Below are 27626 nucleotides of genomic sequence, written 5' to 3' on the forward strand. Positions count from 1 at the left end.
TCAGGTGGGCCGAGATGGGGTGACAGGAACCGTCGGGTCAGTCGTGATCAGCTGATCCATCGACAACAAACATGGCAGCGGCAGATGACCGGACCTTCCTCCAAGCCTTTGCGAACTCACTCGGAGCCCCAGAACCTGCATTACGCCTTCTAATATCCATATTGATAGGTAAACCAGCAGTCACGTTCAACCACTGCCTCCTGTAACGTAATTTGAGAGTAATGTTATCAGTCCGCCATGTATGTGATGCCCTGACGGATTCCACTTATGTTTTGGCTTGAAATTATATTCAGAATTACCGTGGGCGTGTGTGTGATAACGTGGGTATGCCTGGAGGTGTGTGGGTGCTGGTGTGAGTGGATATATGTTGATTAATTGGATTATAAGAGGTGTGAGGAGGCGTTTCCCAGCCGGTGTGTCATGTATCCACGTGTATGGGGGGGTGATTGCGTAGTGGCCGGCTGGGGCAGGCTGGCATGTCCCCAAATGCACATATCCCTAGTAAACCTTTCTTACCACCTGGAAACTAGTAACTGGGGTAGATTATGAGTAACTAGCGTAACTTGTAGCATTTGTTTCTGTTTAGTGATGCATAGGGCAGCTGGGTTGGTTTATAACACGTATATGAGCGGGGAAATGAAGCTAGGTGTGCAGGAAGGGGAGTTAATAAGTGTAATTGTTAATGTTAGGGTGTTGCGGTGAAACGTGAGTGTGTGTATCTGTTTTATGAATGAGTATTGTGCTGCAGTCTAATATATATTGAGGAAGCCTTTTTCAGTCACGTATAGTTTGTGGAAAATATGAGTGCTTGCCCGCGTCTGTTGGTATGATATGTTTGGTATTTCTGGATTTTTGTTGTAAGTATGTTGATTGTTCGTGCAGTGTAAGTATATTTTTTTATTTGCATCAATGTCTGGGATTGTGATTTTGTACATAAATGTAAGTCTTTGCATTTGTCTGTATGTCTGTGTGTGTGTGTGCGCGGACGAGTTATGCATAATACATTTTAGATCATACTGACAATACATAAGTCAGTGAAAAGTTCAGTTTCATGCATTAAATGGTAACTGGAGTCTTGTTTTCAGGATACCCACTCGTGTTAATACATCGCTACTCCTTGTACTGTAAAAACCCACTCACCCAACACCTCTACTTCATAGCGTCTGGCGTCAGCATCGCGCTCTTCAACTATGGTAAGTGTGACCAGAGGATTACTTTTAAAGCTTGGATATGGTGTTTTAAGTTGTGTTATGCCTTGAAACCTTTTGATATTCGGCATAACACTTAACCTGGTAGCAGCGACGGGCCAAATTTGTGGCTTTACCGTGTACCAGTGATGGGCCAAATTTGTGCCATGATATAACCCCCCCCAAAATAGATGATGCATAAACTGATCACAAATGCTGTGATACATATATTTTGTGAAATGGTTTGTGTGAGTAATGATTTTTTCTCATTTTTCTCGCTTAGAGGGACCTTTAAGAAACATGATCCCCGCTGCTACCGGGCTAAACTTCCTCCTATTAAGTTGATGATATGGTACAACACTAATGTTCCTTCGACTGAACAAACTGATATGTAATGAAAAAAATAACCTTCCCTGGGTTGTAAGGCAAATGGGAACACTTATAACTTGTGCTGCCATTGCTTTTAAATATACAAGACTGATTACTTCACCTAAATAGTTAATCAGTCTCTTCAAATAGTAACCTCACCCTTATATACACATGGAATATACCTACTAGAAGCCATATATCTCTTATTTAGTACGAGACTTTTTGTGAGCAGCGAGTAGCAGGCTTTCTTTTATTATTGTTTACTTTTTTTGTGCCCTTGAGCTGTCTCCTTTGTTGTAAAAAAAAAGAAAGAAAAAAAAGACAAACTGATTGTAGTTTGTTGGTGTCTCACTCCCCAGGCCAGAATGTGGTGCACTCAGCAATCTGTGTGTTGGTGGCGTGGCTGCTCCTCATGGTCATTGGTGGGACGCTTCTCTCTGTTATTATTTCATTCGTCTTTCAAATGACGTATCTCCTTGTGGGTAAGTATCCCCCCAAAATCTGTGGCTAACTGCTATTTTTTTGTCTCCTCTCCTTGTCTGCTTCTTTCTCTCTTCCCATGTCTGCTGCTTCCCGTTTTCTCCTTTCCTCCCTCCTTCCTTCCATCTGTTAAGGTCTTGTTACTCTTCTCTCACATCTCTTCCTCTGCTATGTACTTCTTCTTTTTCTTTTACTCTGTCTTCTAATCATATAATACCAGATAAATTTATTTCCATCTCTTATCAAGTATATACGAGCTGTTTTGAGAGCTGCCACCATTACCTCTCATGTCTCATTGAACCACCCTCACCCAGGCTACTACATGACTGGCACGGACACCTACGACATCAAGTGGAGTATGCCCCACTGTGTGCTGACCCTGCGCCTCATCGCCCTCACCTACGATGTGTACGATGGGAGGAAAGACCCTGTACGAGACTACGCTTTACGTAATACATAGGGTTTTCGATAGCAGTGTCCATATATAAGCCTGTGCCACCAATGAGCTAAAGCCATTCACCAGTGCCCATAAGATAGATTTACATGAGGTTAATGGGTCCTTCACCTCAAAAAATGGTGTAATCTGGCTATATGTAGTACTGATGTAGCTGATAGTAGATTAGAGATACATAAGATAGATACATACGAGGGCAATGGGTTCTCCTACACCTAAAGAAATAATGTTATCAGGCTATATATGGTACAGATGTAGGTTATAGTTGATGACATACAGATGACCCTCCATTTAGTGTTTCTTTTTAAGGATTTTCTTATAACGTGCCTTTGAACTGACTCCTTTACACACTCACACTTACAAAAAAAAAAAAAAAAAAAAAAAAAAAAAAAAATCCACACAAAAATCCACCTGTCCCTAATTTATTAATCTCATTGAAATTACACCTCCATATGGTTGGATTCCTTTGTTATCTATCATATGTTAAATAGAGGGTCTTCTGTAGATATTTATGGTATTTACAGTGTGCATATACCTACTTTAAGAATGTAATGCTTGATGAAACAAAAGTATAAAGTTTATCATTTTTTGCCTTTCTGTAGATTGTAATGATTAGGATTATCATTTCTTTGCCATTCTATCAAAACATGGACAGGGCATAAATTCAATTGTACCTCCTCCAGGAAAAGCTGTCCGGCGACCAGCAGAAGACCGCCCTGCCATTCACGCCAACCCTTATAGAGATTGCTGGCCACACCTACTTCCCTGCTTCCTTCATGGTGGGGCCGCAATTCTCCATGCGGCGCTACCTGGACTTTGTCAAGGTGGGTCCATTGTGTGATTACTCAGGAGTGAAATCTTTAATGGAAGGAATGAGAGTTGATGTCCTCTACTTTCCATAGCCATTTTTAACTTCATCTTACTTGCTTTTCTCAAATAATGAACATAACATAAGGAGTCTGCAAGAACCTGGTAGGCCTATACAAAGCAGCATTAAATATTAAATGCCCATTATATCTGCACTTCAAAGTTATAGACACATAGAGGGCAATATGCTTATTCTCTAGTCTTCATCCAACAGACTTTTCTGAGTTTAAATCCCTCAACTTAAGTGATGCCAAAAAACATTAAAGTTATAGAAATTATGGAAATCTTGAAAATTTTTATCATTTTTATTTTTATTTTCATCCATCCTTGTTGACTAGTTCACCACTTGTTTCTTAATAATTTCTTGTCTTAGAAAATTTTGTCTCTAATGATCAAACAGTACATGAGAGGAGACTGATGGTGTTATTTTTATCTCAGGGTACCTTGGTGGGGTGTGAGCTGCCTCCATGCCTTGTGCCGGGGCTGCTGCGTGGGAGCCTGGGGTTGTTTTACCTAGGAGTGTACCAAGTGGGCATCAGCTGGATACCCGACGCCTTCATCAACTCAGACGAATATTACGTAAGCACTCCCATGCCATCCTTGTTAACTGATTCGCTTGTTTGTTAATAGTGTTGTGTTATGTAAGAAGTGAGGAGACATTGCAAGTGAAGTGATGTCCCAACTAACCACTTGTTTGTTCATTGTATTTGTATTATGTAAGAAGTAAGCCGCAGTAGTTTAGTAGATTAGGGCGTCAAACCATAAAAGTGAATGGCCATGGTGAGGTGATTTGAACCCCATTAGTGCTATGTGATGTCAGGAAAGGCATCCAGTCTTAAACCCCAAGCCACAACCTAAGAATATAAATAAAAATGACCCACATTGTGGTGCTACAAATTATCCATAGTATTCTAGAGGCTCATTATTGTGTTACATATTGTTCATGGTATTTTAAAAGCACATTATGGTGTTACAAAGCGTTCATAGTGTGTACCGGGACCTCTTCTTATTGTTTGATGTCTTTAATTTTCTTTATTGGGTTGAGGTTGGGTTTAGAGACACATTATGATGTTAAAGATTGTTCTTATTATATTATGATTGCTAACCCGTCCACTGCGATTGGCATGGATTTGGCTTTCACTGGCAGCCTGGTAACATATACTCCCAGGTCTTTCTCTGCCTCTGTGGCGGATAGTGGAGTGTTTCCCCTGTGGCATTGGTATACATTTTTCTTCATTGAATTGTAGCAGCCACTTTTTATTCCATTCCTGTAGCTTGGTCATGTCTTCTTGTAGGAAATCCGTAGTCAAGGAATTAAGGAAGGTCTCTCTGGTACTGGTTTGTTGCTTTACTCATGTGTATTCTTTTATTTTCAGGACCTGGCACTGTGGAAGAGGCACATCTACGTGGGACTGTGGGCCAAGATCACATTGTATAAATATATCTCCTGCTGGTTGATAGCTGAGGGAGTGTGCATCATGTCAGGTAAGACTTGTTCATTATGGTTCATTCCTCTCTTAGTTAAGCTACTGAGTACACATACCAGGTACTTATTTCTTTTCCTAAGTAACCAAGTAGTTATTGAGTATATTTACCAATTTTTTCACTTGCACAAGAGTATTATTCCTCTAGCTTGAAATTGTCCATATGTTACTAAGTATTAGATGATAAATTAATGTTTGAAAGTCATTTATTATTGTACTGTGCATTGTTGATAAACTTATGGACAGCCACAAGAAGTACTAACCTTGGTGAGTGTAATAAAGAATAGTAAATATATATATATATATATATATATATATATATATATATATATATATATATATATATATATATATATATATATATATATATATATATATATATATATATATATATATATATATATATATATATACACATACAAACAGGAGCATGCAGAACATCTCATAGTTTATAGTTCACTAAATTTCCTCTTCAGCAAAAGATAACTTGGTCTGAGTGGTGTCTTCACTTACATACAAGCTACATTTTTTCTTTACATCAGAGCAGAGTTTTAAAGTGAAAGCATCTAAGTATAAAATAGTATTTTGTAGAAAAGTAACTAACAGACTTTCTTGCTGCCATTTTTCTTTTCACTCATGAAAGGAAGTTCATGTGGGAAATATTAAATAGTCTTCCTCATAGACCACTGACACTGAAAACCTGGAATATTCACCACTTGTTTGATTTCAGCTGAACCATTTCAGTACCTGTGTGTGTTGGGAGTTTTCCTTTCATATAAAAGTTAGGCTTGTAGCTGAGAAGAAGAATACTAACACGTTGTACCCTATATCACTCTGTGGCTTGTAGGTGGGTAACTGTGATACTTGTTTAGGCATTTCTTTTCATCCCTCAACTCTGTCTCCCCTCAATACAAAGTGCTTCACGTGACTGGCTGTAGTGTGTCACTCTGGATGTGGAGATTTGTATTGTTGGTTCCAGCTCAAAGTGTATATAGCTAGAGAGCCCTTCTGTGGCACCCAGCCTGATAATGTAGATCAAACTGTTTCCTTGGTCTGGGAAAGTAGTTTAATTACTTGAAGCCACAAAAACATAAAAAAAAAAAAATATGGCCAAAAATGTATTTATTTTATTTCCTTCTTTATATGTATAGGTTGTCGGTTTGTACAAAACGAATTGTGAAATAGGCCTGGGAGTCATCAAAAATAACCCTCACCTAATCTTATCACCCTAAGAAGTGAAATAGATAATGAAGAAAGAGCAGAAATGTACAGAGCGCCAATAGCATCACTGCTGCAGCAGCAAGCTTTTTTTTAGCTAGAAAACGCGTCTTAGGCATTTTTATTATTTTATTATTTTATTTTTATTTTGTAATTTTTCTTTTTATTGATTATTATATTATGAATATTATATGATTATTATGATTATTATATAATAAAATATTAATTAATTGTTTTTTTTTGTATTTTTTTTTTTTACCTTTTTTTTATTTTTTTTTATATTTTTTTTTATGCCAATATTCTACATACCAATTAACCTTCATTTTGGTCTTTTGATTGAAGTGTCCACCTTAAACCAATGAAGTTATGAATATTTTAAAAATTTAAAAAAACAAAAACTAATGATTTAAAAAAAAAAAAATGCTTTTATTTTTTTTTGCTCGTGACGGCCTCACTTGTTAGCTTTTGTACTTGTTAAATTAATCAAGTTATTTTCTGTGTTGTGCTTGGTAATCTAGTTAAGTGTTCACCTGGGCTAGAGCAGACGCAGTGTATGCATGCACCAGTATCACCACGGAGTCTTACTTTGTACCAGTAACAGTATTACCTACTATTGAAATTTATCTGGTAATTGTTGACAGTCTCTTTGAGATTCATTATACTTTTCTTGGACTTTACAGCATGTTGTGAACGATGCTACCTGCAATTAAGTTTTATGGTTTGTACTGTACAGCCAAAATTATACTTCATAGCATTCCTGAAGAAATTTTAAATTCTTTAGAATAGTGTTTCAATTCACTGGATGTTTGAAAAGCATGCATTATCACAACTTAATTAACTGAAATGGCTGTTTCTGTCCCTTGTCAAATCATGCAGACAGTCAGAAACAGCAGTATGGAGTTACTATAACACTGAATGGCTGCATGCTCTTCCGCTGTCATGTTTAGCATTGGTCTGTTAGGAACTGGAGGCACACAATACATACATGCAGCTTACTGTGTGAGTGACCAGATGTTGTAGCTTAGTTTTATTGATCTTATTTTTGATGCCAGTTCCCTCTAAAACCATCTCACTGGTCTTAGGACTAGCTTTCAATGGCCGGGACTCAGCTGGAGGTATGCGATGGGATGGCTGTAGGAACGTCAATGTCCTTCTCTTGGAGGGCTCAACACAATTTGGCCACCTCATTCAGTCCTTCAACACAAACACCAATGCCTGGGTAGCGCAGTAAGTCACACAAAACCCCTTTCTTCTTTGTCATCTCAGTCACCTAAGCTGTGGTTTATTTGTTGAAGGAGACTAAATTACTGAAGATGGGCATAGTCAAAATGTTTAGTCCACTAAGTAATGCCTCAAGCCTCACACCCTGACTTAACACAGCTTTACATTGGTGTACATTCTGATTGACAGTAAATTTCATTGTTAACCATTCCAAAATGTATCCCAGTGTTTTATGAGATATGTAGTAGACTACACACAGACTTTGAAGACTAGCTCCATCTTGTTTTGGTGTTTGTGCAGTTGGACTAACCAAATGGTTACCGGTATTTCAAATTTTTTTTTTTTATGGTAATGGAAACATCCCAACTCTCCTGCAGAGCTTAGAGGAGAGTGAAGCTTGTATGCATGCTTTCTGCAGGCCTTTGTTGATGCTTGTTACAGTGACTTGTAGCAATATCCAGTTGGTACAGTAGAAGATGATTGGTTAATAATAGCTACTCTTCCAACCTGTTACTCCATCTGCACCATGGTCTGGCTGGCACGGGGCCAGGACAGCTGCATGATGTCAGTCACGGGTTAACATTATGAAGCTTGATGAAATGTTTCAGCTCAAAGGAAGAGTTCCTCTCAAGTAGATATAAAATGTTCATTTACAAGAATAAATTGGTGTCTGCTAGGGACTGGAGGACAATTAAGACCCTTGTTTGACCTGTATTTATGTGACTCATTTTCTCTCTACATTACTAGATTCTTGGGGATATTGACTTTTAATGTCCTGCACCTCAACCTCCTAGATGCTGGCAACAGATTCTAGAAGGGCTTTGCAGAACAGTTCGTATACACCCAGTCTGACCCATTTAGGTACAACAGGACTACTTCTACTAATAGGAATGAAAATAACAACTAGATAAGGTTTTCTTTGATAAGTGCCATGTTGATCATACTGTACTGAGATGTCCGTCATAGGCATTAATGTTTTAATAAGTGTGTGCAGCTCTGAAAATATAAACAAGTCGAGGGATGTGAATTAATGCTACTGAGTCACTGGTATGAAACCTCAATTGGGGAAGGTCATGCTGTTGGGTGAGGCTACAAGTGTCTTTGTCTGAGAGGTGGTGGGCTGAGTGCCATGTGTGAGTGTGTGTCTTCTCTCTCTTTTCGGTTAGCACAGTTTCCCATTTCCAGGCAGGCTGAGGCACTGCTGGGGCTTACCGACCAGTATTTGTTTACTGCCATGACGCTAATTATTTTTATTCTCTTTTCTCTTGTGTCGTACCTCGGTCAGTTTTATCTTTCATTTATTGTCCCTGTCTGTCTTTCTCATTTCTGTTTTGTCTCCACTAATGCTATGTCCTCTAATATTGATTTTTATTGAGGTCTGTGTCTATCTTTCTCTTTGTCTTTCTTTCTAACCCTTCATCTGTCTCTCTATCTATCTTTTTCTCTTTTTCTTTTCCCCTCTTGATACCCTCACCTCTCTATCCACACCTTTCACACTCAATACTCAAGACTAGATCAATAGGTTTACTCATCTGGTTGATCCTGCCTGGCTGCCAAGGAAGCATTCTGGCACAGGCACTCCTCCTCTCCCATCTAATACACAAGTAATGGCCTCTGCCCCTTCATCCTGCTAGGCCTCTCATACTCTGGTAAGGACGCTAATGGCAACTGCCTGTGGAACGGCTGTGCTAATGTGAAGATTGGCCTGTACGAGGGAGCCACCACCTTTGGCCACATGGTTGCTTCCTTCAACACTAATACAAATGCTTGGGTAGCGCAGTAAGTAGGGCTCGGACTTGTGCTTTTAAATTGCTTTTTTTCTCATTATTGTATTGATTAGTTCCTTTGATTATCTCTTAGTCTGTCAGTTAATGCAAATTTAGTCATTATTTATTTAGTTTAGATTTGTGCCAAGTAGTGCCCTGGGTGACAAAATCTTATCATCAGTCATAACAAGAGTTATTTTGTTTATTTATCATGGTTTTATGCTCCTAACTGTAGACAGTTCATCTGTTATATTAGTATCATTCTCTCAGGGGTGGAGCACACATCTCAAAGTCAAGGTAATCTGATGTGTTCATAGTGTTTGAAGCCATTCATGGACAGAAGTCAGTCATATTGTGCATTACAGTGGCTTGAGACAAGACAGTCTTACAAGCCTAATAGTTTATACAAGAAGGATTGATATAGATCATCTGCATAAAAAGAAAGGACTTAGTATTAGAACATCCAAGATAAAGTAAAGCTGGGAGTGGAAGTATTGGGGCAAATAAGTACACAGGACTTGATCCAGAATGAAGCCAGATTCATGTTTGGCCATATCCTTGCTGGAGTTTGAAGATAATCCATTTGAGGAGGAAAGGCTCACACCTGGGAAGTTGAGAGAATCCTATTGTAGATAAAATCTAGATAGTTTTGTTGATTTTATTTGTTGAACAAAATCAATGATTTATATTATTCCTGATTGGCTGTTTGCTTAGGCTTTAAATATGTAAATTTGCATTAGGTTCTAGAAATATTGAAGGTAGAGTATTATCATCACAAGGAAAGTTTGATAATTAACCACTAATGAGTAGTTTAGCATTGTTGATGCAAAAACCAGTTAAAATACCTTTGTATTCCGTGCCTTAAGTAATCTCCCTTTCTCCGTGCACTCCTCAAAGATACGTGTACAAGAGGCTCAAGTTCCTGAATAACCGCTACGTGTCCCAAGTGTCAGCGCTGGTATTCCTGGCGGTGTGGCACGGCCTGCACTCGGGCTACTACGCCTGCTTCTTCATGGAGTTTGCGGTCATGAACTTTGAGAGAGACGTAAGAGCCTGTGTTTTGTGTGTGTGTCCTTTAGTCTCGTGATCTTTGGTCTGTATTCTTAAAATGCTTCGTTCACCATTTCATTCATAAATATGTTCTTGTTTTTTGTAAATGATACCTCATTCCAGTATTGTGCCTTTGTCCATAGGCATATTTCTTTACCTATAGTGGTGCATTCATATAAGACCCAAATTAAGCTGCAGTAGCATTTACATTATGCCCTCAAACTAACTGCAAAATGCATTATCGTTATATTCTTCGTTCTGCAGCTGTCGAACTATGTGAAGCAGTACCCGCAGCTGCTCGCCATTCTAAACGCTGGGCCCCTCAAGTACATCAAGTTTGTGATCCTGAAAATTTACGTCATTGTCTTCATGGGCTACTGTCTGGGGCCTTTTGTTCTGCTCAAGCTCCACAGGTAAAGAAACAAGATTCAGTGTTCCTTCTCAGATCAAGTGACTTCAAAACAATTGCACCCAAAACTTCCATTGTGTACTGTAGTGTCAACAGAGCTCTTGTGCATCATTCATTCACTAATTCATGTTTGTCTTGCAGGTGGTGGCAGTTCTACTACTCCCTCTTTTTCTCGGGGCATGTTGTGTTTGCTGGATGGCCCCTCTATGCCCCTGCAGTTAAGGCCTTGATAAAAGCCATTGGTGGGCAGAGAATAAGGTCAGAAAAAGACAAAGACAAGTGAGGAGAGGCAATAAGGTGTGGAATTAGAGAATGTGTGGGACTGTATCTCTTGCAGTTTCTCTCTGGATGTGAGATGATGATGAATGTGTCAAGTTAACCTACCTCTCAGCAGTCCGTCAGCTGCACCAACCTTATTGACTGTCTATAAGCACACCTGTAGCCCTTTCATCTGTTACGAACTTGATAATATCATCTTAATATAATTCACTTTATATGCATTTATTCAACTGTTCCAACATCTTGTGAATACGTACATAGCCTTGTGTTTACAGACGACAGTAGTACTATCCAAGCAATAGTATACAACAGCCTGTAGCTTATATTTATATCATCAAAGACTATTCCAGTTGGGGACCCACATTTGTGTGAAATATTTTTGGAATGGCTTTGAAGTAACAGCTGTTTCTAGTGAAATTTTACATCCCATACACAGAGTAGACAGATACCTGCATAATTGTCTGATTACCATGTTGGAGTTTTGTCACTGCCTTAATTCCTTGCTCTGAACACTCATTATACGCAATGTGAAATGTATTTTTGCATCATGCCCCTTCCACCTCTCCTTCTCACATTAGTGGATCTCAGTGTGCTGGTGATTGGTTTCCTCTCATCAAAACTTTTCCTCTGCTCTTCTGAATTTTTACCCACATGCTACAAGTACCCACATAAGATAATTGGTGAATACATACTGATTTTTTTATTTATTTATTATTTAGGTGGTTAATTAAAACCTTGCAATGGATCACTTCTACAGCAGGGAAATTATTTAATTTGACTTTATCATGGGGCTGAATGACTGAACCTTGGTTTTCCTTGTCAATATTTAGAGTAGATAAGTCATTTTGAGAGTCTTGTCCAGTGTTCAATTTCTAAAACTGTACTTAAACTTTTACCCTTCTTGAAGGTAGCACATAGAGATTACTTAATCGGTAGAAAAGTGTTCGTTCACAGAGTTGTCAGATGTTGCAAGTCAGTCTTATAGCATTGTATTGTGATGTCCTTGGTGATGAAGGGATGAAGAACAGTGGAATATGTTCTTTAGTGGTGTCACAAGAGATCTTGAGGCGTTTAGCAACCAGGTGTGTGCGAGCATAAGGAAACCATTGAAACATAGCAAGACGTTTATACCCTGAATGACCAGATTCTTTCTAAGAGAGACCCTTTTGTAATAGGTACTATTTTTACTTGTGAACCTCCTAGCTGCAACAGTTATAGTTGTGCTGCGTGATAGAATTGCTTTACCTGTTATTTTCTTTAGTCTAGTTATCATGTTAGTGAATCTTTACTGTTATTTATTTGCATTTCTGTAGCCAAGCAAGAATGTATGTTTTATGCTGTACATATTGTATGTACTCATATGTATACATCCATGATTGTAAAATGTATGAACCTTGAAGGACTTCATCATCAATACAAATAAACCATCACTTCCTACAAAAAAACTGTGTACAATACTACACTGTATGATAGTTCACCTCTGTGTCTAGCTCATAGTCCAGTAGGTATTGGTCACTATTGATCTGCAGTGAGTGATAAACTAAGACTACTCTACATTCATTATTCTTGTAATGTTATGTTTTTGTTGATGCTTTGAGTGTCGGGGAGCACCGGGCATGGGCAAGGCGGAGAAGCAAGAAGGACCTCCTGTCCCGAGGGCCTCACAGCCTGGGCCCAGGTTACCACTACAGGGTTTTTATTAATAGATCGTCTTTTTTCACATTTTTAGTCACTGATAAGTTTGAGGTGTTTGGCACCTAGTATTTTGTAAAATTTCTTCTTTTGATAATAGTAATTTGCAAATCATTGCTGCTATTTGTATTGTCACCACCAAGTGTCCATATAGTGTGTAGAGTTGCACATGACCTGTACATTGAAATCATTGAATTATCTAACTTGGGGAAGGTAATGATTGGAACAATGTTTCTTTTTATTAACATCTGAACTGCAATGAGAAATGTTCCAAAGTAATTATTTGCTTTTATGCCAAAACTGACCAATGTAGCATTGTTTAAGTCTGCAGTGTGTCCAGATGTGAGAATTGTTTAATAGTCATAAAAATGTGCACAACAGGTAACATATTATGCCCTTAATAATGTTTGTCATGTGATTTTATATTGTGACACACAATTTATCAAATGAATTGTCATTCAGGAACAAATATTTCTAAGAATCTTGAATATTTTGACTTTGTTTTCAATAAACAAACAGATCCTGAATATTTGACTCATATCCTTCTTGAAGTGTGTGCCATGGGGAAGTGTTATCCAGCCTGCAAACCATTCCTAGTGAGTGCCAAGGTGTGGGTGCCTGCATTACCTTGTGGAGATGAGTGGATGCTTTCCTGAACATTTAATACACTGTTTATAATGCATTTCAGTATATATGCTCACTACCATGCACATTCTGGCATCTTTCTATGGTTTGTGTGCTTTCCTACGTACATGACAAACTGCACGAATAGCTGTACATGTTCATATGCAGACATGACAGTGTCCGGCAGGTATTCCCGCCTGGTCGACGCATTCCCGCACGCTGGTGTCCGCGGCATGATCGGTAAATCGTAAAATTGGTATTTTTTTCAGAGACTCGCAAAGAGACCAAAAATAGTTCAGCGAGCTTATTTATATATATACCAACACCTATCAGAAAAAAAGGTATTTTTGAGGTTAAATATTTTTCTTTTTCAAAGTCTACCAATATATTTCATGGGTAGCTGAAACAAAAAGAAATATGCTAACACGTTCTGCACAGTGACCGCTGCATGTATTATACATTATTTATATCTAAAGGAAAACAATTAATGGTGTGCGTGGCTAGAGGCAGCTATAGCTATAGGTGAGTAGCTTATTAATTATTGATATAGGAGCAACATTTTTTTTTTATACTGATCGACGCATTAGTTATTACTTCTTTTAATGTTCACAGATACATTACTACCTCATTATATCATGGCTTGTCTTGTGGTCCTCCCAGGTGTGCGTGGCGCCAGGTGAGGCAGGCAGCAGGCAGGTCAGGGTGGCGGCGCAGGTGACCCCCGGCGTGACGTCACACCGCCTCGCGCACCAGGTGAGTGATGGGTAATATTTCCCACCATGCCCAGCCACGCCGCCAATATTCCAATGGTCGCTCGAGGGGGGCTGCTCACGCTCCTCCCGGGGGTTTGCAGGAGGCGGTATGGTGTCCTGCAGGAGCCTCGTGTGCCCGTGGGTGTCCCTCCGTGATAATGCTGGGAGGGAGAGGCTCAAAATGGCGGATGTTTGTACCTGACGGGAGGATGGGAGGGCAGGTGAACGCTCCTCTTGCACCAGTTTATACATGTTTTTCCCCCAGGTATATCTACAGGTGTGATATGTTGATGATAAGAGGTGGAAATGTGTTGGGAAAAGGCTGTGTGATGTCTTCGATTCGACTACGGGTCTTTATCTTGTTTTAGGTGCTCACTTTCCTTATTTACCCCTCTCACTTTCCTCCAGGTAGATTTACAGGTGTGATATATTGATAATGACAGGTGGAAATGTGTTGGGTTAAGGCTTTGTGATGTCTTCCATTCGACTATGGTTGTTTTGGGGTGGTCATGCTTTCCTTTATTTTCCTATTTCTTTCCTCCACGTAGTTCTTCAGGTGTGCTATGTTGATAATGACAGGTGTAAATGTATTGGGATAAAGTTTAGTAACTTGATACTCGACTAAGGGTTCTAAGACCGTATTTTGGAGTGCTGATGATTTCATGAATTTTCTCTTACTTTCTTATGTATCTTGGTTATTTAGTTTCATTTAGTTTTTCATCATTTACCTCGGCTATGGGTTCTAAGACCGTATTTTGCAGTGCTGATGATACCTTGATTTTCTCTTATTTTCTTCATGTATCTTGGTTATGTATTTTCATTTAGTTTTTCATTATTTACCCTGAAAAGCATTATTATTAGGTTTCAAGGGGTCATGGGTAGTGTAAGGGCAGGGAAGGGTAAGGGCCCATGACACCTTTACCTGCGGTCACGGGGTTCAACTCTTATCCTGTTTTTACTTTATTTAGTTTACTTAGTCCTGTCTAGAGATCTGTCGTCACAAGAAATATTTTTACCGTGAATGTCTTTGATTTGACCTATTGCACAATGTTTCTTGTAAAAGGTTAGGTTAGTCACTGTGATTTTATTGGGTGATCATAACCAGATTTTTTTTAATTTTTAAATTTTTTTGTTAATATTTTTGTTTTGACATATTACAGAAATTTGGTTATCATGCAAAGTTAGGTTAGTAAATATGTGGTTCGGCATCTGTAGCATATAGCAAATAAAAGGATGTACATTGTTTTGCATCACAAGACTTCATAATTTTTATCAGTTTTTACCGTTAATACCTTTGTTTTGACATATGGCATAATTTTGGTTATTATCTACAGTTATGTTAGTGCAGCGTGTGGTTTGGCATCTCCAGTGTCTGTCAAATAAAAGGGACTTGCATTGTTTTGCGAAGATTGAAAATTCGTCCTTATAAGAAATATTAGCCCATGTATGTTATCCTGGCAGAATACGTACTGGTGGTTGTGGGAGGGTATTTACAAGTTACAGAGGTGGTTGCCATGAAATTATGCCAGTCTTGATCATTGCTCGGCCCAACATTTGGTTTTGTGTTAGTTTAGTTGCGTTGCCCTTATTTTATTCCCTCCATCCTTGCCATTGTTTTAGTTTGTTAGGGAAACACGTATTTGTATTCATGACTTTAAGTATACTAAGCTATGTTAAGTGTTGGGAAAATTATATTGAAGAAGACTGGGTTGGTAAAATTAGGTAAGGTTAGGTTAGGTTAGAATTTCATTGCAATATTTTACCTTTTCCACCTTCACTTTGTGATTCAAAAACATTTATTCAGTTCCTAAACTAATATGAGGGTGAAATAGCATATACTTTGAAGATGTGGAGGGATTCAGCACAATTACCCAAATAATAAAAAATAAATCCATAAATAGTTAACCTCACTGAAATTTTGTATTGTCTCCCCTTCCCAGCTTGAGGACCAATGAATGAAGAAGAGGTGATCATCAAAGGGGAGGATGAGGACCCGCTGGACCCCTCACAGCACACCAGTAAGGAAATGAATGATACGTTATGTTGAAACACTCATATTGACGTGACGAAGAATATGCAAATGGATGAACTAAAACCTTCTTCATCATCTGAAACCTGTCTCAAACTGAACAATGTAGAAAAGTGACAGAAAAGCACCAGAAACAGCTATCCACTATATAGATAACAGTTAAGAATGGAAGGAGGTCTGTTGAGAAATTTTGCATGTTAGAAAAGAACCGTAATCATAGTAATTACCCTCATTTGCTTCATTGCAGGCGTGGTGGTGGTGGAGGAGGGCCGAGGAGCGCTGACCGTCGAACTCCCGGACGGCACGCAGGCCATCGTGCAGAATGTCATCACCGAGGACCCACAAGGTGTGACTATAGGGGTGCTCTGCTATCTTTTGCTCCCTGGCTTTGTTAGTTTGTTATCTCAGGACCAGTTTTACAGTCCATTACAGCAATTTTGCAAGCTCCCCAACCAAACACAAAATACTACGAACATTCCTCGTATAGTGTTTGGCGTTGATATAAAAAGAAGGAAACTATAGAAAAACACACGGCAAATCTCTTTATTGTCTGGTATTGAGTAGAAACAACAGATCATTGTGGTGAATATAGTTTGGTTTAGGCGCTTACAATGACTCTGTGTTGGACTGTTGAACTGGCCCTCAGTCACCATAGTTTGTGTTGGCTTGATGTCCTTTCTTTTTCCAGCTTTGTCAGATCAGATGTTGTGTTTGAGTTTTCTTTTTATTTTATTTTCTGCCTTATTTTTCAGAACTTATACACTATCATTTCTTTACAATGGGTTTTCTTTTTATATTGCTTTTCATCTTATTTTCCAGAACTCATACTTTTTTTTTATGTTCAATGGTAATCAAAAAGAAAGTATCCAATTATTGATTATGTGTTTTCTTTATATGATTGTTGAAGATCACTAGTGGTAATATAATCTTAAGTGTCCCATTATTATCTATCTATCTGTAGCTCTCATGTCTTGATCCCCCTCTTACTGCTTGAATCTTTGCATGTCCTGGAGCTGATAACATGGATGGGGCCATTGCTTTTATCCATATCTGTAGTTTTGATGCTTTGTTCATCTTCCCATTGCTTGACTTGAACCTCTGTATGTCCTGCAGCTGAAGACATGGAGGGGGTGGCCATCCAGCTGGACGATGGCAGGATAGGCTACATCTGTGGGGAGACCCTTCTGCAGGCCATATCCAACGACCAGGACCCTCTGCTGAACGCCTCCAGCAAGTTTGTCTGCCGCTTCCCTAACTGTGACAAAAGTTACTCCTCTGTGAATCATCTAAAAGTAAGTTACTGCATGCTTGTGATTGTCTTTCTCCATCCGGTCATTTATCAAGTCTTTATCAACGTGAAGGAGAAATATGGACAGGAATTTTCTTATTGGCAGATTGTGGCCTTTTTGTATTTTCATATTTTTTTAAGTCAGCTTGTGATATAGGTAGTTAACCCGGCAGTGTTGGTGGACCCATTTTTGGGCTCCCGCGAGTCGGTCCGCTGAAACGGTGGACCCAGTTTTCGGCTCTGCTCAAAATGCCTAATTCAAGCTAACTGTAGGCGGTGGCGGCATAGAGCAACCCACCATGCATGAACTGGGTCATTGTGGTGGTTGATTGATCTTGAGGTGGGCTTATTTGTCATAGGTGGTGCTGTAAGGTCACGGCAGACTGAATTAGCAATCATACAGTAATCACTTGTCAAATTCTCTAAAGTAGACAACAAGCGACTCTTGGCTAGATGCCACGTGTCACGAGACTGTTTATTTTGTAACAAACACCACCCAAAAAGAATGGAGTTTGAGTATAAGTAAATATTTTTAACGGCTTTATGGTTATGAGAGGAGTACTCTGATATACGTTCCATGCTCTTTTCTTAGTCTCAAAATGCAGTGTAATGTTGCCGTTTCTCGGCCACTTCTCGACTTTTCCATAGCCGACGCCCACGGGTTAAGAAAATTTCTGAACATTTACATCCTAGAATGACAAAGGCAACTATACCAAAATGCACATCACATGATAAAAAAACAAAATATTTCATAAAGAAGTCGCTGAAAAATGACATGCAGTTTGTTTAGGTGTGACAAAAAAACTTAATTTGTCATTACATATATCAGAATGTCATACCTCTTCTTTGGAAATCTAATACTTGTCACTTTGCAGACCCACCAGCGTAACCACACCGGCCAGCGTCCTCACATCTGTAACATGTGCAAGAAGCGCTTCACCACCGGCTACGCGCTGAAGTCCCACATCCGCACCCACACGGGGGAGAAGCCGTACCAGTGCCCGGAGGAGCGGTGTGGCAAGTGTTTCAAGACCTCCGGAGACCTGCAAAAACACGTCCGCACTCACACAGGTCAGGGTTGATAGGTTTATTGATCCGTTACTGGAATATTAATTATCCAGAATAGTCTATTGTTTTTTGTAGTTACGACATCATCTGAAATTTGTCTCTTCTGCTGAACAGTGTAGAAAAGTTACAGAAAACCACCAGAAACAGCCAACAAGTATAGAGATAGCAGTTAAGAATGGAAGGAGATTTATTGAGAAATTTTGCATGTTTGAAAATTACCAAGATCGTGTTCAACTTCTCTTCCAGGTGAACGGCCATTTAAGTGCGAGATTTGTGAGAAATCCTTCACGACATCCAACATCAGGAAGGTGCACATGAGGGTCCATACTGGTGAGTCTGTGTTTGTACTGTACTCTGCTTAGTGATGCTGTAAAAGAATTGATTTGTTTAAGCAGGCATCTGATCAACAAAAAGTAGTTATTTCTTATCACTAACTTAATCATTATGGACTTGCTTCTCACACAATCATGACCAAACCAACTGAAATATTCTAACTGTATGACAATTATTCCATACTTGAGATAGCATTAGTTTTTAGCCATTCGCATTACGTATTCCCTCACAAAAGGCGAGAAACCATATGAGTGCCAGTATGAGGGCTGTGGGAGGAAGTTTGCCTCGGCCACCAACTACAGGAACCACTGCCGCATTCACACCGGGGAGAAGCCTTATGTTTGCTCTGTCCAGGCAAGTGACATGTCCATCTTGTACCCTTAAAAGTGCAGCTTGAGTAAATAAGGAGTTCAGGAGAGACAGGAAGTGTGAAAATTATATGTGACTGTAGCTGTAATGAATTTAACTTTAATTTTTTAAGTCCCCGTTGCTTGATCTTTATGAATCGGTTTCTTCATTTCTTTTCAGAACTGTGGCAAAAGGTTTACAGAGTACTCTTCTTTGTACAAACACCACTTGGTCCACAGCCATCAGAAGAGATACTATTGCAGTCACTGTGGCAAATTCTACAGGCAGTTGTCCTCTGTTAGTGCTCATAAAGTAAGTTAATATTTAGTTTACGTATATCTTGTTAGTCATGTAAGCCAACTTGTGTTTGACGGTTAATTTACTTTATTATATAAGAACATTTTCAACAAGTTAGGTAAAGGAGGAGGAAGGAAATGGGTGTATCGAGGTGAGTTTAATCCTAGTTAGTTTTGCTTACTGCTGCTTCAGGGGAATAAACTTGCCTCAATACACCCTTTTTCTTCTTCATTTACCTTACTTGATTATATGAAAGATGGTTTAATACTATTTTGTCGTCATTCATAGGAGCAGCACCATTGCAGGCTTTTTGTTTCCTCTTTTTATTTCCTTGAGCTGCCTCCTTTTCTGTAAAATAATAAAATAAAGTAAAATCACACGGTTTAGTAGATCACAAAGACAACAGTATTAGACAGATGTGCTTCATACTTTCCCCTGCTTGCAGCGAACTGTTCACAACATAATAGAGAACGAAGAGAATCAGATCCTGTGGATGGGCACAGGACTGGACATTCTTGCGGAGGATCAGGATGGGAACGAGGTGACGGTGCAGGAGGGCTCAACGATCGTGCCGGCGGCCAGCACCTCCAACGACACCAGGACGGTACACCTGACCCCGAGCATGGTGGTCAAGAAGGAAGACCAAGTAAGGGGTCATCAAGCCTATCTCTAACTGTAAAAAATTAAATTGGGTAATACTTTCTAAGAAGTCTGCCTCCCCCTCCGCCACTCCTGCCCCCCCCTACCCCCCAAGATAAGCCTGGGGTTTGGGGGGGGAGCCAAAATCACTGAAAAATGGGCTTCCAAAATTTCCCTAGAAAAAACCCTAAAATAAGGAAAATTCCCTACATGTGGGGGGGTCCAGGGGGGGCACAGCCCCCCTTGGTTAGGAGGGGGGTCGAGGGTGGCGAAGCCCCCTCGTTAGCAGGTCGTTAAGTTTGGTTGGAGTAGTTTAAATATGCTCCCCACCAAAAAAAAAAAAAAAAAAAAAAATTCCAGCGCATCATACATGTGGGGGGTCCAGAGGGGGGCGCAGCCCCCCTTGGATAGCAGGGGGGCGAGGTGGGCTGTTAGGTTATAAAGTTAGGACTTTCCTTACTTTCGAGACTAGGGAATTTTCCATCATTTAGGGATTTTTCTAGGGAAATTTTGGAAGCCCATCTTTCAGTGATTTTGGCTTCTCCCCCAAACCCCGGTTTCCCACAGTTCCCCAGGCTTGTCTTGGGGGGCTGGAGTGGCGGTGGGGGAGGCGGAGTTCTTAGAAAATATTACCAGAAATTGATCAGGTATCTTCTTTGATGCTGAATTGGTTCCTGCAGTAGAATCGTTTTACTCATTGAAATTCTCGTACTCCAATCCCTTTTATTAGTTGTGATCACTGCTTGAAAACACAATTGAACTCCACACCAGAATCCCAACATTGTATCAGATATTAAAGAGTTAGGGTCGCATTATAAGACATTTCGCCTCCCAAAAATACATATTTGACAAGGCTTTCGTAAGAGTTGTGGGCATTTCCAGGAGTAGTTTTATGACCCTGGTGGTAGTTTGACCTTTCTCTTGTACCATGAATGTGAAGAAAGACTTATTAGAAGTTGACGGACCCCCTCTATGACCTTTAGAAATACCTGATGTAAGAAGCGAATGCATCTTTTAATACTGACCTTAGTTTCTTAGTTTTGTTGAGGAGTCTTAATTTTGTTCCAATGATACCTTTCCCTGTAACCTCACCCCTTGACTGCTGGTGGTGATGATGATGGTGGTGTTGATGAGTGGGTGCATTACAGATGATTCCCAGCTCCATCCTGAGTACCCAACTAACCATACAAGACGACTGCATGCGGATGCCAACCGTAGAGCTGAACGAGGTCATAACTGGGGAGTCTGCTGCCGACGCTGTGCTGCAGGATGACCAGACCACACTGGGCAACCTGGAGCTGGACAGTAGTGGGAACGGATCCATCTTTGTGTTCACTGATCCATCCAACCTTGCGGCCCTTCAGGTGAGTGTTTTCTTCTGCATAGCATCACCCTTGTAAATGAACTGCCTAAGTAAGTTTGCAGTGATTTTCAGATTTTTTGGCTGAATCGATTTTTAATAATGCAATGCAGATTCTGGTATATTTTCCTTTGTTATTCCAGGGTGAGAAAGGGTGAGTGTGTTAAAGGAGGGAAACAAGGAGTGTGGGGGTAGAAAGAGAAAGGGTGGAAAAGTCATAATGGGTTAAAGTTGGAAGGGTGAGAGGTGAAAGTGGAATACAAGTGGCAGTAATACTAGAAACAGAAAGAGAAGCAACAGTAGTAGTAGTTATCAGGACACCTCTCCTCCCGAAATTGACCTCTCTTTTTGGCCACTCCTCTGTACTCTATTCAGGTGCAGTAAGTAGCGGGCTTTTTTTCTTTAATATTGTTTTCATTTTTTTACGCCCTTGAACTGTATCCTTTGCTGTAAAAAAAAAAAGTAGTAGTAACAATTTATGTATGAAAAGCTACTTAATCTGGTTATTTATTAACCCGAGAACGTCGGCAGACCCTTTTCTGGGCTTTCACGAGTCGTGGCTCTGGTACAGTGGACCCTAAAAAGGGCTCACCATAAAATCCATAATTTGAGCTAATTGTAGGCGGTGGTGGCATAGAGCAACCCACCATACATGCCCTGGGTCACAGTGGTGGGTGAGTGATCTTGAGATGGGCTTTTTTTGTCATAGGTGGTGCTGTAAGGTCATGGCAGTCTGAATTAGCTATCCACACAGTAATCACTTGTCAAATTCTCTAAAGTAAACAACAAGCGACTCTCGGCTATATGCCACGCGTCACAAGACTGTTTATTTTGTATCAAACACCACCCAAAAAGAATGGAGTTTGAGTAAAAGTAAATATTTTCAACAGCTTTACGGTTATGAGAGGAGTACTCTGATGTACGTTCCATGCTGTTTTCTTAGTCTCAAAATCCAGTGTAATGTTGCCGTTTCCCGGCCACTTTTCGACTTTCCCATAGCCGAAGCCCACAGGTTAAGATGACAAAATACTGGATTAAATTTTGAAATGATGCCCCTTTTTGAGCTTGAACAGGTTTTAGACATAATTTTGAGGATTGCAAGTCTCAGTAAGAAATGTATCCTTTTCTCAGCTGGCAGTGGCGGGACCCACGGACGGTGACATGGGCGTAGAAGACACTGTGGAGGTCATTAGACTGGATGACTTTGCCAGTGTAGCTGAGTCTACCATCACTGAAGACATGACAGAAACCGCTACCTTGAAACAGGAACTGAGCGGAAGGAAAGGAAGGCTGATAGTTATTAAGGAAATTGACCTCAAGGAAGAGAAGTTATCGAGCCATTGATGTTTGGTATGTATAAACTAGTAGACCATAGATAGCACAGCACTTGAGTTTTTTTACATAGATATGGAAACAGCTCAAGGGCAACAAAAAGAGAAAACCAAAAAGCCCGCTAAACACTGTTCCATTAAAAAGAATTCACTACAAGAAGCTTAAAATTAAATGGTTTATGCAAAGGTGAAGAGGTTGCAAGTGAAATGGCTTATGCAAAGGTGAATAACAAGGTATAGGTGGTGTATCCAGTGTGAGTGGTCTAATGCTTGTTGATGAAAGGGAAGCAAGTGTATGTTTCAAGTATTTTAGTCTGTGCTGTTTGTATATTTTAATTCCCATGTGTGTTGAATTCAGTCCATTATGAAGGCCTTAGCTTAATTTGTTATGTCCGATAAAATCTTTTATCATAATTTAATATTAAAATGCACCCATGAACAGTTGACTGATCTCCGCAATGAGTCTGATGCTATACTAATTATTTCTATTCAGTTACACATCTTGTAAGGCAAACAATTGATCTAGTAATATGGCACTTCAACTTAACACTCTTCTAATCATTTCATACATTCTCAAAGATAAACAAGCATAACAAATTTACAAAACAGTTCTGTCCCTACTGCTCATTTAGTAACTATTTTGAAATAAGGATTCATTCCACATTCTTTCTCAGTATAGTCTATTGTGATTATAAAAGTGTGCCGCTGAAATGACAAAGTTCAGTGGGTGTACTTGTGTTATTCTCTGTTGGTGCTGTGACAATCTTTTTATACTTCCATTCAAAAGCCTAAGTAATTTAAGAGTGATGAGGTGTTTTCCCACAAGTCCAGAATCCTGTGTAAAGCATTATTGTTATTATTTTTTTTTTTATTCATTGTTATTTATATTTTTATTTACTATTTAATTATTATTATTTGCATGAGGATCTATCCTTGGATTTGTTGATGTAGCTGTGATGCAATATTTTATGTCTATCCAATATATTTAGAGAATATAGTTATATAAAACCCCAAAACTTTCTCTAATGATCATCATGCAAAAACAATTTAGTGGATTAGGTTCAATATTTCTTTAATTATAATTATAGAATTATTGATAGATTAATATATGATCAAATATGCTGCTGTCAAAAGCTTTATAAACTACATTTCTTTAGTTATCAAAATAAGTGGTAACTTCTTTCCACAACTCATATTACTTGGTTCATTGCTGCCAGATGATATTTTATTTAATTTCTAGCAGCATAACATTATACACGTTGTTGCCTTGTGCTTCTCTCTGTGGGTGTTGTCAGTGTGAAGAGTTAAAGAGTCCTTCAGGCACAAGCTGTCTGGGCAACTCTTCAGACATCAGTATTACCTTCAGCCCATGTTTTGGTTGTTAGTGATTTTACTGTATGTCAAGAAGTCTTTCTTCCATGCCATCTTCGTGTTCTCGACAGATTTTGAGAAAATTTGATCATTTAAAACAAAACTCATAATGAAACTGGGGTGAAAACAGATGTTGTCATTCTGTTTTAAAGTTCCTTGTATATATGTTCCTTATATTGTTATGGGTTGTGTATTTGCTTCTGTATCACACCAGGCTGAATGGTTGCAGCCAGGAGCCTTCTTTAGTAGTTACTACTTTGACACCCTGTTCCCTCACAGGAACTACTCTCAGTATCAGTTTTCACTGCACATATTTGTGGTTGCTGTGGATGGCACTGTCGGTACATGGAATATGGTCTATGCAGCATTAGGCCTCTACACTGATCCTCATGCATTACACTGCACTGATGCATGATGCATCAGAAGGCCATCCTGAAATTGCTGAGTACATACGAAGATGACAACAATTGGCCAGCATCAGACTTACCAATGCCTTGGTTGTGCATATGATGGCAAGGCTGTGATACTCGACAGGATGTCAAAACATCGAATTTTTAGGGAATAAAAATGATGAATTATGAGACTGTGGGGAAAGAAAGTCAGATGACAAAAGACGTGGTGCACATTATTTACAGAACAGTGCCTTTCCCTGGATTGAAATGGTTCCCAGACCATGTGTTGGCTTCAGACAGTCAACACTGACAAAATGTGAGGGTTTACAATCCCCAAAGCCAGACATAAAAAGTATCCAGGGAATTAGGACCTCTCGGGAAAAAATGCTAGCAGAAGCCCTGCTCTGCAAATAGGCCTGTGTACCTCTCCCCAACTCTGGCCTTCATTTCTCTCATACGACTATCCATATAAAAATAGCATTCTGCCTGTCTATACATCTGACACCCTCTTCTCTGTGGGAGTTTTTCCAAGCAAATGACTGCATCCAAATGGTCTTGATCTGTGCCATTCCTTGCACAGCTCTTATGTGAAGTTTATTTGCTTTCCTTACTTGGATTTTACAAAATGCTTTTTGCTGAATTATCCTTCGTGTCAGTTCTTACCTATTTTGGCTGTGCTGCTGCTTTTTCCGGAAATGTGACACTCCTCATTAAATGCCAGCAGTCCCCTACAGTTATACCTGCACAAAAGATTTAGTGGCATTAGTGTCTGTGAACATGTCTCATACTTGGTAGTTTTGTTCTGGGTTGAAGTCCTGGACTGCTAGCCAGAGCATGCAAGGAAAATTGAGCCAGCTCGGCTCCCACTTACCTCGCCAGAACTGGTAACTTGGAGTATCTAGTTATAGATTTTGCAACAGTGGCTCTTGTGTCACAGGATAGTAGGTGACTAACTTGACTTTCATATCAGTCCATGTAATCTACAGAGGTTTCCTAGAGTGTTTATATCCACTGCTGTCACCCTTGTCCTTCACTACTCATGCAGTGTGAGTGTTTGATTTCCAGATGGCAAAGTTGGTGCCAAGGTCCTCTCCCAGAGACCTCTAGGGGCCCTCATATACAAATTGTTATTAATGTAGAATTTCACTTCCATATATCAAACTCTCATTATGGTCACAGCTCAGAGGGTTGTGGTGGATGGTGAAGCTTGCATTAAGTTAATTGTAAATGTGTACATGAACCAAGCTTGAATGATCATGCAAACATGTGTACCAACACACACTTGTCATGCTTGAATTGTGCTTGAGATGTGAGAGTGAATAAGCTTCAGAGTTGTATGACACTTAATATGCACTGGAGAGTCCTTACTTTGTGCCAGTGACGTGCACTCCTACGTTGCAGGATATATGATAATCTGGACATTTTATGATAACCATTATGAGGTTAAAGTAGAACATTTTATCTTTGTGATTTTAAATCCACTCACTTGAGCTGTGACTCACCCACCAGTCCATACTTCTGTGGGCGCGGGAGTGATCAGCGTGCAGTTGCCTTATCCATGTGTTGTCACTTTTTGTATTGTGGATCATGTCAGCATGAGGTATTACTCTTGACAAGGACATTATAAAACAGACAGTATCTGTTCACAATAGATTTCAGTATTCGTAGCAAAATGTTACAATTTTTTAAAGATAAAAGTTTGAAGTGTCCCAATCCATTTGTATGATGGCTTGCCATATGAACTTTCTTATGCTAAAAAGTCAGATGGGACACATCATGCAGCTTTTAATCATAAATTGTAATTTTCATAATCTAAGGTGTATATAAAGTCTAGAACATTGAATAAACTTTGAAGATAACACATGACCTTTACTATAATGCAGCAAGTCCTTCAAGGGCCTAAGTGATCCAGACTCAGGAGCAGCCTGTCTTGTGAGTGTCTAGAACAGTGAGGAGTTCTCCTCAAGTGGGCAAATTTTACGTGGATCTTCAGTCAAACCATGATTTCTGCTAGCATGGTTCTTATTTGTTTCTTGTTATTGCTGCTGCTGCTGATGGTGAGTAATACTGTCGTCCTTCGGTGAAATCGACTGTACCTTTGGAAGATCACGGACAAGTCAGAAAACCACGGAAATAGGAGAACCACGCCAGCGGAAATCGTGGTTTGACTGAAGATCCACAGAAAATTTGCCCAGTGTAATAGCCCCTTGAGGTTTGGTGTCCTCCACCGCTGCCAAGTATCTCCTGTAAACAGGATAGTGAGACTACCCAAACAAGTGGGTCATATTCGGTGTCTTGATACTCCACTCTTGAAAGTCTTTGTCATTATAAGGAAGAAATAGACATAGGAAAGCTGTTCAAGAGTTCAACAACCAAAGGGATGAAATAATTGAGCTGTTGGTTATCTCTTGCATAAGGGACTTGGCCGTACTTCGTCATATCTTATCTGCCATTGGTGTCGGTGAGAACTTTGCAATTTTTTCTGAGGTGCATTTCCTTTTGAGTCTGAAAAAAATGGGTGGTTTATGTTGGATACCCAGAGGATCATATAGAAAAGCATATAATCATTTGTGTGTGTGTGCAGGTGTTACAACCACACAGAGCTTAAGAGTAATGGGAGGAGGTGTTAAGTATTGAGATCATCAATTGTTTAGAAATGCATATCATGTAGAGCTTGTCTCCTCTGGAAACTAGCCTGGAGCATGTACTCGTACCTTGGGAGCCTTCAGTTTTCAGCCACCACTGGGCAATTAGTCTTCAAAGTCAAATCTTTAAACCAGTAACAGTGGGGATCATGTTTCTTAATGGTCCCTCCAAGCGAGAAAAATGAGAAAAAATCAGCCCTCACACAAACCATTTCATAATATATATCAAAGCAATTATGATCAGATTATGTATCATCTATTTTGGGGGGTTTAAATCATGGCACTAATTTGGCCCGTCGCTGCTACACGGTAAAGCCACAAATTTGGCCCGTCGCTGCTACCGGGTTAATATCATATCTGAAAGGTTAATTGTTCTTTGTTGTAATGTTGTGGCCTCCCCCACTGCAGAATAATAGATGAGCTGTGAGCCAACATACAGGCCTATTTTCCAACAGAACAGTTCTTTTATTTTCCCTCATCACATTGAATTATTTATTTATTGTAATTTAAGTATGCCAAAATCATTCCTGAGACTTCTAAATTATGACCCTCTATTTTATTCCCCATTGTCACTTACACATGCTTATTTTTGCAACAGATCATTTCTATTAATTCTGTCATATTGAATTATTATTATTTTTTTAGATACGCCTGAGAATTGTCAAGTGGCCTT

The 27626-nt window shown here is 39.5% G+C and overlaps 2 protein-coding genes and 1 long non-coding RNA gene across 7 annotated transcripts; 2 read left to right on the forward strand and 1 right to left on the reverse strand.

Moving 5' to 3' along the window:
* LOC126999405 (lysophospholipid acyltransferase 5-like) lies at nt 1–13003 on the forward strand. 3 transcript variants are annotated; one of them, XM_050861983.1, is made up of 11 exons: nt 1–168; nt 1086–1193; nt 1916–2038; nt 2351–2466; nt 3174–3314; nt 3796–3936; nt 4734–4842; nt 7142–7286; nt 9944–10091; nt 10361–10509; nt 10647–13003. In XM_050861983.1, exons 1-11 carry the CDS (start codon nt 72–74, stop codon nt 10786–10788), a joined length of 1419 nt encoding a protein of 472 aa, XP_050717940.1. In that variant the 5' UTR covers nt 1–71; the 3' UTR covers nt 10789–13003. The 3 variants fall into 3 exon arrangements, with proteins under 3 accessions (XP_050717940.1, XP_050717941.1, XP_050717943.1); XM_050861984.1 differs by lacking the exon at nt 7142–7286 and adding an exon at nt 8915–9059; XM_050861986.1 differs by lacking the exons at nt 1–168; nt 7142–7286 and adding exons at nt 1471–1539; nt 8915–9059 and having other exon boundaries at nt 1107–1193.
* On the reverse strand, nt 12972–13869 carry LOC126999406 (uncharacterized). Its single transcript, XR_007753322.1, has 3 exons — nt 13725–13869; nt 13229–13319; nt 12972–13103 (listed from the first exon to the last, which is right to left on the reverse strand). It is a non-coding gene; the product is annotated as an uncharacterized LOC126999406 (long non-coding RNA).
* Nucleotides 13745–26167, forward strand: LOC126999403 (zinc finger protein 76-like). Of its 3 annotated transcripts, none has more exons than XM_050861981.1 (11): nt 13745–13853; nt 15793–15870; nt 16129–16227; nt 16995–17173; nt 18045–18240; nt 18484–18567; nt 18806–18924; nt 19099–19230; nt 19661–19861; nt 21003–21218; nt 22346–26167. In XM_050861981.1, the coding sequence occupies exons 2-11, from the start codon at nt 15804–15806 to the stop codon at nt 22556–22558; spliced, it is 1506 nt and encodes a 501-aa protein (XP_050717938.1). In that variant the 5' UTR covers nt 13745–13853; nt 15793–15803; the 3' UTR covers nt 22559–26167. The 3 variants fall into 3 exon arrangements, with proteins under 3 accessions (XP_050717938.1, XP_050717939.1, XP_050717937.1); XM_050861982.1 differs by lacking the exon at nt 13745–13853 and adding an exon at nt 13873–14073; XM_050861980.1 differs by lacking the exon at nt 13745–13853 and adding an exon at nt 13874–14117.
* Nucleotides 26168–27626: the final 1459 nt, after the last annotated feature.

The sequence above is a fragment of the Eriocheir sinensis genome, chromosome 16, assembly GCF_024679095.1.
Source record: "Eriocheir sinensis breed Jianghai 21 chromosome 16, ASM2467909v1, whole genome shotgun sequence".
NCBI classification, from domain to species: domain Eukaryota; kingdom Metazoa; phylum Arthropoda; class Malacostraca; order Decapoda; family Varunidae; genus Eriocheir; species Eriocheir sinensis.